This window comes from Clarias gariepinus, chromosome 19, assembly GCF_024256425.1.
Source record: "Clarias gariepinus isolate MV-2021 ecotype Netherlands chromosome 19, CGAR_prim_01v2, whole genome shotgun sequence".
In the NCBI taxonomy this organism is placed as follows: domain Eukaryota; kingdom Metazoa; phylum Chordata; class Actinopteri; order Siluriformes; family Clariidae; genus Clarias; species Clarias gariepinus.
In genome coordinates this window covers 18,257,542-18,273,842 of record NC_071118.1, presented here as the reverse complement: position 1 = coordinate 18,273,842, position 16,301 = coordinate 18,257,542, and the positions used below count along the sequence as shown (strand labels likewise).

The window sequence follows — 16,301 nt, the reverse complement described above, 5'->3', positions numbered from 1 at the left end:
ATTTCAGAAGGATATAGCAGGGATTGATTTGTGGTCATACTGTGTGCTTTGAGGCTTAAGGTTCAGTATAGAAAGTAAATTTTTGTTGTTGGAGACCCGGGTGCAAAAACGGTGAATTTTAGTCCTAAACTATTGAGCAACTATGGTCACAAGCCATCAGTAAAAAACTGCCTGCATCAGGCAAGTCCTAGACCATCTTTTTGGTTAAATGAAACTGTTCCCAGTCACTACACCACAAGCAAACCACACATAGCCATCCTAAGACCTCCATGCAATAGGAAATCCAACCAGAGGGCAGAAGGGTTCAGGATCGCTGGCAACTCAGAAGCAAAGAGAAAGAGAGAGGGAGAGAGAGAGAGAGTTAGCTATACTCACAGTTTTATAACGGATAAGGCCAATGTGTTTTTTTGTGCGGAGAGCAAACTAGGCAATCAGTCACTTCACTTTACTCAACAAATCTGTTGAAATCAATTGTGGTGGGGGAAGATAGCATCCAAACATACCAGTTCACCATAATACTCTACGGCCATGAGTCCCCCAGATCTGTGCCTTTGCATATAACAAATTTATTCACAATGGCTTGGCTAAATAAATAAGTTTTCAACCTAGACTTGAACATTAATTGGAAGACTATTCCATTCCTTTGGCGCTTTTTAAGAAAAATCCCAGAACCCTGATGTAGTTTACCATCATACAAGGTACCAACAAGCAGCCTTCACCTTTTAATCGCAGTAGGTATGGTAGAGCATGAAACACTAGCAGTTCAGTCAGGTAGCATCCTGTGAGACCATTTAGTGCTTTTTATGTCAGTAGTAGTATTTGAAAATTGCTATAAAATTTCACAGCCAATGCATTAATAAGCATCCAGTATCTAATATCCTTTTCACATTCCTCAACTTTTTAAGCTGGTGTCCCTCATCTGACTGAGACAGATAACTGTGTGTCATCAGCATAACAGTGAAAACTAACACCATGCTGACGAATTATGTTCCCCAGAAGATGCATACAGAGAGAAAACACAAAACTTACCTTGGTACACATAGAATATTCACCATTTACATCTAAAAAATGTCACATAGGACAATACACAACCCTGATCACAGACATTACTTTCAGTCATTGAGCTACTTTGTCTCCTGATGTTAGGATTTTATTTTTACCTGTGATTTTGCCCATGAGGCGATTCAAAGGCTTCTAGCTTATAACATGATAGATTATAACACTAAAATATGTGATATTCCTTGAGCTTCCATACATTTTTGAGCTTCCTTTCACTATGGTAGTTATGAAGTTATCATTATTATGCAGTTATGCAATCATGCTCTACATCACTCTTACTAATAAGAAATATACAGTAAAACAATGAATGCACTTTTAAAGAAAGTGCAGAAGAGATTTCTGGGTTCATAACTGGTTAACATTGTTATTTGCTGTCTACAGTATTAAAAAGATGAACAAATGAAACTTGAAATGTTGTTTTCTTTCTGCACTGCAGTAAGCCTCATTCAGAATCAAAGAGGGAGAGAGAACCTAAGAAACCAGTCATCAAGAAGCCTCTGAATGCCTTTATGCTGTATATGAAGGAGATGAGGGCAAAAGTCATTGCAGAATGCACCTTGAAAGAGAGTGCAGCAATCAACCAGATACTTGGACGTAGGGTGAGTGTTTCCCAGATTGATACACTAATGTGCTTAAATATGGGAATAATGTAACAAACATTTGTTATCATTCATAACAAATGATATATATCTTGCAATATCCTCTCACGGGTACAGACCACTTCCTGGTGTTCATGCAGGGAAAGAAATACCATAGGCACATTTGATCATGTTTTTTGATTGTTGTTTTTCAGTTTTTATGGCTAGAAAATAATAATATGACTATTTTTGTGAGTTGTACTTTTTATTAGTTTTAAAAATAATGGATTTCTTTAATTTCCTTGTGGATAGATAGAGCAACCTTTTACACGTACGTTTTCTATTGCAATAGGGAGTCAGTTGTTCTTCAGACTCCTGAAGGTGACAAATGATGTCATGTCTTTGTGCGATTACTTAGTCTTAAGGAAGACACTGAACTTAAGACTGGGGAGTTTGGATCATCCTTGACACTTTACAGTAGCGACATAAAAAAAAAAACAGAAATAGGTGCATACACTACACATGACATACAAACAATATTTACACACACACACACAGTCACTGGTGTGACTGTTGCTCAGCATCTATGAAAGAAACAAAAACAGACCATCATATTAGCAACAATGAGAAAATGAACATCAAAATATGAACCACGAAAAACTGGCCTTTAGATGGCAGCACCTTTAGATGGCAGCAAGATTGGTACAGAGATTGTAGGCTTGTTGAACTGCGCCTCTGCCAGGGCATGCTGTTGTTTGGCTATCTCCAGCTTGGCCCTCTTTAGCTCCAGTGATTGTCGAGTGAGGTTGTTTGCTTTGGTCAGCTGGCACTGAATGTCATGCAATACCACTAACTTTTCTCATTCTAGATTTACTAGTTTCTCGCTACAACGGCATGGTGACAATTTGCGTTTTGTACTGTAGCGACGTCGTCCTGGGAAGGACGCGCATTCTGGAGGCAGTGGAGTAGTGCACTCTTCAGGCTCGCTGCTACCCGGAGAGAAGGGTGCTGCAGGTTTCTGAGTAACCGGGGAGCATGGTGTACTGGGAGGTGGCGATGGTCTGGCCTGTGAGCATGAAGCATACTCAGCATCATCTCTTCTTACATCAATTCTCCCAGGGATTCCATGAGAGGCTGATTCTCCCATTACTGCCAATGCCTTCTCCTCCAGTGGTGTTAGTGGTGACACTGAAATGGACCCAGCACCTGTCCTTGCCCGATCTCTTTGGGGTGCAGCAGCTTTCTGACCTTGGCATGGCTCGAGAAATCATGCCATTTTTTCTGCACATCCTGCCAGTCTCTGGGTGCACCTGAACCAGAGGCAGCCATCTTTCTCACAACGTCACTCAAGATCTCTTTTTTTACTGCTGTTACACACATTGTTTTTGAAGCTTGCGGAAAGTGTTGTCTTGTGGATGTACACCTCGTCCAGCAAAATTCCAACTTCTTCTGATTAGAAGCTTGGTGCCCTTTTTTTTTGTTGCCTCTTCTCTGCCATCTTCTCCATCCTATCTCTTTCTCTGTTTAGTGTAGGTAGGTTTCTTTTATTAAAGGTTTCAACCAATGGCAATTTAAGAGTGCCTTGCACATAAGTAATCGCAGCTGTTTGTCAATTAACTATGATTGCATACCCGGCTCGTTTCACCGCCACTACAGGTTACATGAAAATATTAGCGAAAAATCAGTTTGGTGATTTAATTAATATATTTGTCTATTATGGCATGCTATTGATAAGTTAACCCATGTCGAAATAAACGTTATTGGAAGCATTTTGTGCAATGTTTAATTTGGATAGAAAGTGTTGTCTTAACGCTGTAATGCAAAAGGAGTGTAAAAATCGGTTCCTGAGCAATCGATATCAGCTAATGTAGACAGCGCCTTGTAACGTCGGACGTAAGAGGTAGCGCCGTAAGAAGACTCCTAAGGGACAGTTCGGGTAACACACTTAGAAAAATAAACAACTTACGTAAGATATATCTTAAAAGTCTTCTGTGCGCGCTAAGAGTATGCGTTATTCGGAAACCAGTCCCTGGTCAATGCTTTGTCTGTGAATACATTTTTAACCTGGGTCACCTTGCATTGTTCAAACCAAATAAAAAATCCAAATAAAATAAGATGACCTTTTCATTTCTGAAAAAAAGTACTGTTTAAATACTTCAAAACATATAGTATTGATACTGATTTGAATAAATCTTATGTTTAATTATTATTACCTTGCTTTTATTAGAAACCTACCTGAAAATATATATTTTATGTGTATATGTTTGACAGTGGCATGCTCTGACTCGTGAGGAACAGGCCAAGTACTATGAGCTTGCCAGGAAAGAGCGGCAGCTTCACATGCAACTCTACCCCAGCTGGTCTGCCAGAGACAACTATGTAAGTACTTTTAGTCAAAGGTACGCATAGACATAGTAGTGGTAGACTCGGTCTCTGTCAAAAATTAGGCATTTATCACATTAGATTTAAGTAGTTACCAGGAAGAACTAGGAGTCATGCAACTCTAAACTAATAGACCAAGACAGTAACTTACTACAGGATCATTAATCCTTAAATTGCCCTAGAACTGCTATACAGTTATATTCACATTCTGGTTCTACATGCAACAACCATGTTATATAAAAAAAAAATCTCTTTTAAACAACTTATTTTTGAATTTTTCTTTTTTTTCATTTAAGACAAGCTATAATATGGATTCATTTAATTTGAACATTGACCTAATGATATTACTAGAGGCTTTAAAGACTAGAGATTAAATTGGTAACATGAGAACTGGAATTATCCCCAACTAATATTCCACTTTTTATGTTAAACCTGATCCATTTTTGGTTTTGACTGTCATCGAGTAGTCAGTTGTTGTAACATTGATGTGTTTTGAACAACAAAATAAACTTTAGAATTATTTGATTATTTGTAGATTCATCTGAAGAATATCTACCAAATTCTGTGCAGATGTAAGATATTGTGGAAACGGTGTTGACACGTATCTGACAGTGTTGACATGTATAGAGAACAGAATTCTGTTTGTTTGTTTTGGCAGTGGGTTGTGGGTGGTGCATAGCCAGTGGGCAGTGTTATTTGCACATATGCAATTATCAGCTGTGGGGATGTCACAAATGTGCCTGGCAGACTGTAACAGAAGGCAACATCATTATAAACCTTTACATCATTCTGTGAGCATGTCCCAGGTATTCACTACTAAATGTAACAGTAGGCAGCAATGTCTGCAATGAAAACAGCTAATGAAACCCTGGATTAGACTGGAGAGCATCTACAGCAACAGGCGCATACAACAGGCAGAAGTAGGGGCAGCCGAAACATTAAAGCAGCATGAGAAGCCACAGCGAGTTGATCACACACTCAGTTTACAGGTAACGGTAGCACATTGGTGTCAGGATCTGCATGCGGGCAGAACCGTGGGTGAATGTGAATGTGTATGAATCAAAATTATATGATTGTCCCTGATGAGCAAGCCTAGGACGACGGCGACAGTGGCAAGGAAAAACTCCCTGAGATGGTAATAGGAAGAAACCTTGAGAGGAACCAGACTCAACAGGGAACCCATCCTCATCTGGGTGAAAACAGATAGCAGGGATTGATGTGCATAATAATATGCGAGACTGGAAGTTCAGTATAAGAGGAGATGTGTAAGATTAAAGTCCAGTTTGTTCCTGGAGGCTCAGGTAGACTGTGAGAAATTCCAGTCCTGAACTATTGAGCGACTGAAGTCACAGGTCCTCAGAGAACAGCTGTCTGCATCAGTCGAGGACAGAACCACCTTCATGGAAAAGTGGAACCAACCCCAGTCACCACATGCATTCCAGGCAGACCACACGGGGGCATCCATGTGATGAGATCTCCAACCAGAAGCAGGACTCCAGGATGAGTTAAAGAGGTCCAGCGGGCAGAGGGGGTCTGGATCACTGGCAGCTCAGGAGCGACATGTATAGCTCGACAGAAAGATAGGTAGAGGAAAAAGGAGAGAGGGAGAGAGAGAGGAGAGAGCAGAAAAGGAAAAATAGAAAACTATTAAATAGTATTGTAAATATTTATGCAGCCTTTATTCACATTGTCAAACATTTCTTATGTAGATTCATCAAACTCTTTTGGAATCCAGCTTTTATAATGTATTTTTAAAACCAATGAATTGTGATTTAGGCAGCATGGTGGCTTAGTGGTTAGCACTTGAACCTCCAGGGGAGTTCTGCTTTGGGTCTGTGTGCAGGAAGTTTGCATTTTCTTCCCCATGCTAGGTGTGTTTCCTCCAGGTACTCTGGTTTTCTCCCACAGTCCAAAGACATGCAGATTAGGCTAACTGGATTTCCCAGTAGTGTGTGATTGAGCGTGTGTGCCCTTTTTAAAGCAATGAATCCTGCTTTAAACAAAACAATGTATGGACAGGAATTTAACAAAAGGTTTTGATGAAGAAAATGTAAAAATGATTTTAAGTGAATTAAAACCTACTTTGGATGTATTTGTCAACCCTGTCAAACAATAAGTTACCACCACCAGATGAATTTCCTGACAGTGTCGACAAAATTTCACGTTATGCTGGATAACGTGTGAAATGTATGTGGGAGCCAGTTTGTTTTGCTAGATGCATATTTAATGTGCTTGAAATTCATTAATAAAAAAATTTTTTTTTACTAAAAACTGTCCCACATTTAATATAATTAAAGACTGAAAGTCTTGACATGTTATGGTTGTGGACACAGCACTATTATTGTAAAATCTTAAAAATATAAAAAGTGACCAAAACATTTTTTTTTTTAGAAATGTCTGACAGTGCTAAAAAAAAAATTATTATGAAAATTTATTACATTATTTTTTTTACAGCTATTAATTAATTAACATACTGACAGACTGTAACTTTTATTTTACTCAACACACAATAAGTGATTTTTTTCATATGTTTAAATTAAATGTGAACTCTTCAAGCGTTAAAGACACTTAATCAAATTAAAAAAAATCATTTTAAGTGGGATAAAAAAAAAAAAATTTTGTTATGCTATGAGTTGGTTCATCTTATAACATTTATTGTAATCAAAATATTAATAGAAATTATAATATGAATTTTACAGAAAAACAATATTATGTGCTGGTTATGTCATTTGGTTCTCAAGAATTTTTGTTCAAAAGCTTTCATTGGCAAAATAGGTACTATCAAATGGTCTTTATGTCTGTCCTCATTAAGTGGTGCTGTCTTGTTCTTGTTTTGGGGCAAAATTTCATTTACAAATTTCAATTCATACATTCATAAAACTAATTAAATTATGTATGTGAACCTGAAGATTGTTTTTGTTGTGCCCAGTGCAGTCTTTATAGATGCTGTTTTTCTATCAAAGAAGGAAAAAAATGCAAGGGGCTACCTTTTCTAAAGAGATTCATTAGGGTTTCAAATACAAGAGTTTCAAATACAAAGTGTCACATTGAGTGTTGGATGTTACATAAATAATGTCAAAGAATTGTATTGCTTCGTTTCTCCAGTGAGTTGATGGCTTGCTGATTCCTGTTTTTGGTATATACTACCTCCTAGTCCCCGGGTTTCCAACCATGGTAATAAAGTACCCTTTGTACTGTACATCTAGAATTTTCCCTGCATAACATATTGCAACCATAATTAAAGGTCCTTCTACATGTTGAAATTAATGTGTTTGAATCAAAGAACAGAAAGAGAGCGAGAGAGAGTGCAGGATGGTGGTGTCTGTAGAACCAGGAATAGGGACTTCTGTATTAGTATATTGATGATCCGAAATAGCCATTCACAGGCATTCACATTTCAACAGGGGAATCTTTATTTCCTAAACAATCAAATTATGCTGAAAAGACTTTAATCTCCATTAAAGTTTTTTTTTTTTTTTTTAAATGTAACTAGTTCTTTTCTTTATTATGTCTGCACAAATGTCTTTAACAAATAGTTCTGTGTGTGTTCAATCATTTACAGGGCAAAAAGAAGAGAAGAAAAAGAGACAAGCAGCATGATTCTGCCTCAGGTACAACAATGGATGTGTTTAGATATTTGCCTTCTTCATTAAAAAGAAAAAATCTAAAAAAAATTGTTTCATTTCAACAGTGGGGTGCAATATTCAGTAAATCATAACATTAAACAATGATGCTAAAAAGAGGTTAGATATTTTACCATTTTAAAACAGCTACAATACGCGGCCAAAAGTTTGAGAACAGTGCATCACACCTAAATATGCTTTTTGAACAACCTATTTCTGATTCAGTCCCTAAAATCCCCTTAAATCCCCCTAAAGGGAATACACATTCCCTTCATGAGAATATATGTGTGAAAATAATGAACACCTCCATGTAAAATACAGTAACTAGCTTTGAAAAAAAATTTTGCCTTTGCATTAATTTATGTTCAGAACCTTCAATTCTTAACTTCTAAAATCCTCAGTTCTAAAGTTCTTCACTTCTAACCTAATGTTTTTTGCTTTTTTATGTTGTCTCTGTCTGTTAACAACGGACTCTGCCTGTGTCTTTTCCTTCTCCCTTCTTCCAATCTTCTTTTTGCTCCTTAATTTTCTATGTTTGCATGCTTGCTGGTTTGCATTCAGACCCTGGCTTCCCTAAGAAATGCCGAGCTCGTTTCGGCCTCAATCAACAAATGGACTGGTGTGACCCCTGCAGGTGTGTACCTCTTCTTTTCCGCTATTCTTAAATTTGCCCACCTTTCCTTCTCTGTCTGTTGCTGCTCTATGCTGCTTTGCATGGTGGCCTCTACTAACACTAGAGCACCCACTGTTCAGTATTTTTTGATAAATGTTTAAATAAATTAATTTGAAATCCGTACATTAATTTGAAATAAACAAATGGATTTTAATCTCTTAGATAAATTTGGGTTTTTTTTTAATAAGGTGCATATTAACCAACTAAACAGTAAAACAACATTTTATCCTTTAAATAATTATTGTATATAGACATCTTAATTCCAGTCATGCTATGCATTTATTTCATGTAAATATTTTAGTTTCCCCTGCTTTAACATGTCTAAATTGATCAAAGAGTAGCTTACAATTTAAATTAAATTCATTTAATTAGGAATGTTAAAATGTGTAGAGCTGTATTAACTAAGCATTTCAAAATGACTCCTAGGAAGTTTATTTAGCACTGAAAATATTTTTAGCTCAAAGTAGGACAAAAGTTCTTTAGGAAGCTTCCTATGTTTAGAGTAGGACTGTGCCAGGAAAAGCGTGCACTTTTTATGACACTGGGAGGCACGAAGTAGACTTCACATTATAGTGGGTATTGTAGTTTTGACAGGTTTTTGTAGTTTTAAACGAAGTGAGAATGGTGAAATCAGCAGCAGTTGTGTAAAAGCTTTATGCACATAGACAGAGTTTATTGATACGTGACTTAACTACATGATTCGATCTTCCCCTCCCCCTCATCACATTGTTAACCTTATTTGCAATTGTTGATTTCTTCTTTATAACATCAGAAGAATTTTTCCATTATTCTCCACATAGGCTACTAAGGTGCTTGTTTATCACTCCTGCCAGGGCTGCCTCTGCACACAATTTGCCCTTTGCAGCTGATCTAGAATGTAGCAGCATGACTTGTTTTCAATTGTTACAGCACCACAGCATGACTGCAGGTTACAAATGACCTGCTGATGACTCTGTCTCTCATCCTACTTGATTTGACATCTACATTTGACACTGTCAACCATGGCAACTTACTCAACCATATCCAAAATATCTGTGAACTATCTGGGTGTGCTCAAGGGTGTCTCTTATCCTATTTGTCAGTCAGACAGAAGTAGGTATGCTTGGGAAGTTTAAAGTCTACTATGTTACCTGCCATCTTTGGGGTACCTCAAGGGTCTGTCCTTGCACATATCCTTTCCACTATCACTTGATCATGTCAATAGCTAAAATGTAGTCATTGCTAGACACCCAAATTTACATTAAGACTGCCTCGGTTCTTCTACAACAATTTTAGGCTTTTACCTTGAGGCCATAAAGACCTGGCGGAGACATAATTTACTGCAGTTAAACAGCTTAAAAGGGAAACTAATTCTTGTTCGCACCCCTGACCAAGCCTGTCGTTATTCTATAACTCACATCATGTTTACATTATGCACATATGTTAACATTATACACCAACATTCAGTGACCAACCTATTAGGTTTGACCCTTACTTCATGTTTGATAATTTCAAGCACATTTGTAAAATCCCCTTTCTTCATCTTTAGAACATAACTTCCACTCTAAGTTTTGCGAACTCTAAAAAACTTGTCCATGCTTTTACCTTGCTATGCCCTGGTTATGTGCTTTTTATCAGGCTTTCTGGTTGCAATCTTCTGAAATTTCAGTATATTTAAAACAGTGTTGTCAGAATCCTGTTGAGAGCAAGAATGTTCCTACAGAGTTGACGAGTAAATACTACACCTGATCCACTAATGCATCCATAGGGCTTCCCTCCTTTATTTGCAAGAACAGTTCCCTCTAGTTAGGCCAAACTGTATCTCTCACCACAGCAGTTGGCTCCTTTTTCTCCTGAGGATCAAGCTCTGTTCAATGTTAGATAGGGCATTTTGCTTTCTTGCACCAACTTTCTCCCAGAGCATTCCAGTCTACTTTCCACAGCCTGTACATGTCTGTATATGAAGAGCAGGTCACAATACAAGGCTTGGTCTGAGATTTGTTGAGATGCGGAACAGAGCTTTTGGCCCAGGTCACCCATCATCTTCCAATCCCATGTCATGCCTAGTTGTCTGGTTTCTGGTGTAGTTGTAAGAAGCTTGGAATGATTCTAGTCATTATCGTTAAATGCTGTTGGTTTTCTATACACAAGAGTAGGTAACTGATTTTTGGCCATCTGAAATGTTTTAAAGATGTTGTGCCAGCAGGTGTATCTGCCTTGTGTTCGGCATGTTTTGTAGCCAAGCAGAATGTGTCTCTGTTGCTGGAGATGGGTATAGTGGGCATGTTCGTTCGAGTCATGCAATTGGCTGGGACTTTTGGGAGATAGCCATCATATAAATGCAATAATGAAAGCTTGATGTAAGTGCTTGCAAATTTTCCCAGAGCTCTTCTCACTTCCATCTTACATGAATAGAAGGTTTCGAACAAATTAAATATCTTGTGTAGAAGCAAGAGCTCAGACCTGCTTATTGATCCAGAACTATTAAATACTCACCCCTTTGTTTTTCTTCTGACTTAAGCTAAAGATAAGATAAAGGTGCATCAGTTTACAGGTGAAAGGTCAGCTACATAAAATAGACACAACAAGTAACCACAAATATGTTTATCAAATACTGTATACTTTCTACTTCAAGTGAATCAGACTGTATTTTATTTAATATTGCTATTGGATGGATATTTTTGGTTGGGGCCATATTCACATTTAATTAGTGATTACTAGAGCAAAATCCTTCTTACTCTACAGCAACTTCATGGCAACTCCACAGCAGAAGGACCCTGGTAGAGAACTCTAGGCCCTCCTATGTATATATATGAGGTCTCATTCGGCCTCTACCCATCTTGAATCATACTATATCTCGCATTTTTCCTTCCAGAATTACAAGGACACCGTCAGTCATTGGGGCACTAGGTAGTCAGTCTTACTCCCCAGCACTATGGTGTCTAAGATTATTTACACAGAGGATAAAGAAAATTATAATATTTGCATTGAGTTTAATGATACACAAAATAATGTATCACAATTTATATATTTATAGGAACACTATAGAGAATCCAAATACACGCAACATTATATAAAATACAATAGTCATGCAGGAGCTGTGGATCAGAGAGGATTAGGCTTAGTGAACAAGATACTAAGGGTTTTATCTGGGAGACATGGAATGAAGGGTTGATGTGTCGCATAGTGGAAGGTAGAAGCAGTCTGACTGTGCAGGTGTTGATGATCTTAACTATGGTGAATGGTCCAATGAACCTGGGAGAGACCTTGTGGGAAAGTGTCTTAATGGGGATGTTGCAAAAGGCGTGCATGACCCTCTGTTCAACAAGGTAGGTAGGGGCTCTGGAACGGTGGCGATCAGTCTGATGCTTGAACAGAGATATTGAATTTTGAAGCCTAGCTCCCGCTCGCAGCAAGGTCCTTTTGCAATGCCGCATGAAAATCTGGGCAGAGGGAACTGCCACCTCCTCCTCTTGGGATGGAAATAATGGAGGCTGGTAGCCTAGACAACACTGGAATGGAGCAAAGTGGACGGCCTCAGAGAGGCGATCAATAATGGTCAAAATACAGGTATAGCCATCAGAATCTGGGAGCCCTATGACGACATCTAAGACAATGTGGGACCAGGGTCTGTGGGGCACTGGAAGTGTTCTTAGCAGACGTGCTGGTGGTTTATTGCTGGTCTTGTTGCGAGCACAGACATCACAGGTGACCACAAACCGGCGAGTGTCGTCTCTGACAAAGGGCCACCAAAAGTGTTGTTAAATCAAGGCGAGGGTGCAAGCTCCGCCAGGGTGGCAGGCTCATCGTGAGCTATGCTCCCATTTCAGGACTTGGTGGCGAGCTACTGGTGGTACATAGAGTTTTCCCAGGGGTGCCTTTGGGGAACCGGGTTCCTGTTCCAATGCCTGCTTAACTTGGACCTCGATGTCAAGGGAGGTAGCTCCAATAAGACATTGTGATGGCAGGATGGTGGATACTGGGGCGTCGTCTGTGATCGAGGCAAACTGACAGAAGAGAGCATCGGGCTTGGTGTTCATGCTTCCAGGCTGAAAAGATAGGGAAAATTTGAAGCGGGAGAAGAATAAGGACCATCTGGCTTGACGAGCATTCAAGATTCTTATGGCCCGTCCAGATGAAAAACAGAATCTCAGTCTCCTCAAGCCAGTGTCTCCATTCGTCTAGCGCCAGCTTTATTGCCAGTAACTCCTGATCACCAACCCTATAGTTCTTTTCGGTGACTGAGAGACGGCGAGAGAAAAAACAGCAGGGATGCAATTTGCCATCTGTTTGAGACCTCTGAGAGAGCACAGCTCCCACTCCGGAATCAGAAGCATCTACTTCCACTACGAGCAGGATCTGGCTGTGTGAGAATGGGTGCTGAGGTAAACAGATTCTTTAATCTGGTGAATGACTCCTCCACCTGCTTGGGCCACTGAAAGGGCTCTTAGTGGATGTGAGAGAGATGAGTAGACTTGTTATGGTGCTGTAATTTCTGATGAACCGATGGTAGAAGTTTGCAAAGCCAAGAAAGCATTGAAGATCCTTTTGGGTGGATGGTTTCGCCCAGTCGGTTACAGCTTTGGACTGCTAAATGATCCCTGCAGCTAGAGATTCGGAGTTATACCTGTCCATGGCCTCCCTCTCATTTAATGAAAGAGAATACAATCTTCCCCTTGAAGGTGTACAGCCCGGGGGGGGTCAATGGCACAGTCATAAGGTCTGTGGGGTGGTAGAGAGAGCCCGCGATTTGCTGAAGACCTGCTTGAGGTCGGTGTAGTCAGGAGAAACAGCTGAGAGGTCTGGGAATTCCTCCTTGTTAGAGGACGTGACTGGGGAACTGTGAGCTGACCTAAGACAGGATGACAGACACGAAGGACTCCATTCTTGAATGGTGTTCTTGGCCCAGTCAATGCGGGGGTGGTGACAAGTCAATCAGGGGTTCTGAGAACCAAAGGCAAGTGGGCGTTTCTCATGATCAGGAAGGAGGTCTCTTCGGTGTGGTTACCAGAAATCTGCAGGGTTATCGGGGACGTACTCTGGGTGATTACTGACAGAGGGGTTCCATCGAGGGCCGAAATGGCTAATGGGTTCTCCAAGGTTTGCTTTGGGAGATTAAGTATCTGAACCTTTGAGGCGGATATTAGGTTCTGATCAGATCCACAGTCAATTAAAGCTGAGATTGTGTGAGATCTGCCTTGCACTACGAGAATGGCTGGAAGGAGCGGACGTGGGCTAGGGAAATGGTTAGTTGCTGGCCCCTCCAGAGCCCCTAGGTTCATCGAAGGGGCTTTGCTTTTAACAGACTTTTAACCAGTCCATAGGTTCTGGATCTGACCTGGTGCTTGGCGATGAAATAGGGTTGGAAGGATGTAGGGGTGAAGTCGAGGGTCTGGACCCAGAGGTAGGCTAAGAGGCTAGTTAGACGTGCGTCCACACTTCCTGCTAAGTTCATGAGACCATTTAGATTACTGGGAAGTTCCTGGCTGATCAGATGGTCCTTAACGTTCTCGGATAGGCCACGGAAGAAGGCATCATAAAGTGTTTGGGCGTCCCAGTTTGCAGATGCCGCCAGCGTATGGAACTCAAACCGCAATCCCCCGTTTGCGAACTCGGTCAGTGAGGAGCATGATCGCATAAGCCACTCTTGAGCGTTCAGTAGGGAAAAGAGGTATCTGGAGCTCCAACAATAAAGAGCATTGGGAAAGGAAGGAGCGTCAAGTTCCCGGGTTCACCGTTCTATGGTTGTAGGTTCGGAAGCTGGGGTTCAAGACGTGGGGTTTGCATCGGGGCCAGGGGAAGTTGAGTGGTGATGGAAGAAAGAATCTGGGTCACCCCCTGGATGCTTTTTTGGTGAGAACCCAGCAGCGCCCCCTGTTGTGAGAGCACTTGCTTTAACTGCGGAAAACAGCGGTTTGATTCTCTCAGTGATCGCAGTATGAAAGCTGACTTGGGGAGAAGGAAAAGGCGTAGGACGAGAAGAGTCATTTTTACCAGGCGGGAGTTGGTATCCAGAAATTCAGCAGTGAGGGCGAACGAATCCAAATCGTAAGTACTTTATCCGAAGTCCAGAAAGCTTACGTAGGGATAAACAAAGTTAATTCAAAGGGCTAGGCATGAGATAAAATCAAGAAAATGGGCAGGTCGAACAGAGGTTAAAAATCTATTTTCTTCCCGTGTGTGTTTGTGCGCGCAATTAATTTGACACTGTGCCGGCTTTATGTGTGTGTGTGTGTGTGTGTGTGTGTGTGTGTGTGTGAAATTAAGGTGAGAGACACACACTCTGCTTTCCGAAGAAACTCACAAATCTTTTCAGAGGTAAGGTGCTGGTTCATTTGTTTGTTTGTTTTACTTTACAGCAGTGATTCTGTTAGTTTGCGCTCACACGAGTGTCATTAGCGCTGTATATTGCTAATTTTCAGATAAAACAGTGTAGCGGGAGAGAGACATTGATTTATGACCGCTGTTTACGGAAGTGTACTCCAGTGCGGTAGATGCATTGTGGGTAATGCAGTCCGGTGTGTGTGAACGCGTATGCGAGATGTAAGTTACGATATAGAGCGTGAGTTTTGTTCTTCAGTATTTTTTTTTGTTGGATTTAAGTGCAGGATCCACACGAAAGTTTGTACTATAGCCTGACAATGCATCAAATAAAAGAACGGGGGCATCGGGCAGTTTTTCCATCTCATTAGTACATGGGCATGAATTAACGGGCTGTTATGCTGTCGCGAGCAACATTAAAATAAAGCGGAAAAGCTTTAATAATTTAGAAGAGACCAACAGTCTTTCCTTTAATGTGTGTATGAGTGTGCTTAAACAAGAGGAGAAAGTTTTAAAGTGTAAGATGAGGAGGGGGAGACAGGAGAGTCTCCACTTACTCTAGCCTCACACACACACGCACATACACAGCACCTGCGTGCACAAACGGAAACATTTATCTGCTGGGATTTATATTTTACTTTTTTGAAAGGTAAAGTGCAGGTTAATTTGTTTTATTTTACATTATATTTTGTAATAATTATTTTATGTATTTATTTTTTGGGATGTAGAACGAATCATTTAAGTTTCCATTATTTCTTATGGGAAAATGAAATTTGGTTTTGGAGTGTTTTGGAATACAGTCACTTTCTGGAATTAATTATGCTCGTAATCCGAGGTTCCACTGTATGCGTTTGTGTGTGCACGCACTGTGTGTGTATGTTTGTGTGTGCTCACATGTTTGAAGCTGAAGTAAGACGAGAGAACGAAAAGGGCAACTTCCTCACTTTCACCTCCCTTCTTTGGACTTTCACACACACACAAACACACAGACACACACACAATAATGGAAACACTGCTTTGTCTGGAAACTTTTTTAACAAGGAACTTCTCTAATGACACTTCAGCGGGCATGCACACTAACAGAATCACTGCTGTAAAATAAAAATAAAACAAATTAACCTGCACTTTACTTTTGAAAAAAATCCAGACAGAGTAATGTTTCCATTATTGTGTGTGCACATGCGGTTGTTATGGAACCTCTTTAATGACACTCGCAGGTGTGCACACACTAACAGAATCTCTGCTTTCTGACAGAGAGAGTGCCTCTAGATAATGACACTTAATCAGTACCTCTTTAATGACACTTGCTTTTGCTTCACATCCACACACATATGGTCACAATGTTATAGGAAATAGTCCACGTGCACACAGATATTAACTATACAAGTGATGCATGCGCACTGAGACTGATCATGGGATCATCTCGCAAAATGCTTACAGACCAAGTTACTTGCAATCTAGGGTTTCATTGTATTACATTCTTTTAGTGCCTAGTATTTGCGTCGTGCAAATACTAAAATACGTCATGTATAATTACTGAATCATATTGCTCATGCCATCAATTTGTGATAGAAAGCTCTGCATGTGTCAGGGTATTTTTACCAACAAGTGGAACGCAATGACAATGTAGTAAATGTAATAGAATTCTGGTAAGAGCCTTGTGCGATGTGGAGTTGACTTCACTGG

General features: G+C 40.1%; 1 protein-coding gene across 5 annotated transcripts in view; it reads left to right on the top strand.

Annotated features, from left to right (window-relative positions):
- Nucleotides 1–16,301, top strand: part of tcf7 (transcription factor 7) — a 106,737-nt gene that overhangs the window by 86,643 nt on the left and 3,793 nt on the right. For 3 of the 5 annotated variants that reach the window (XM_053479021.1, XM_053479020.1, XM_053479023.1), the window contains 4 exons: nucleotides 1,496–1,658; nucleotides 3,909–4,016; nucleotides 7,582–7,630; nucleotides 8,204–8,276. In XM_053479021.1, coding sequence (XP_053334996.1) covers nucleotides 1,496–1,658; nucleotides 3,909–4,016; nucleotides 7,582–7,630; nucleotides 8,204–8,276 — 393 coding nt within the window. The remainder of the gene's footprint in view (nucleotides 1–1,495; nucleotides 1,659–3,908; nucleotides 4,017–7,581; nucleotides 7,631–8,203; nucleotides 8,277–16,301) is intronic. The other 2 variants (XM_053479022.1, XM_053479024.1) reach the window with 1 other exon arrangement.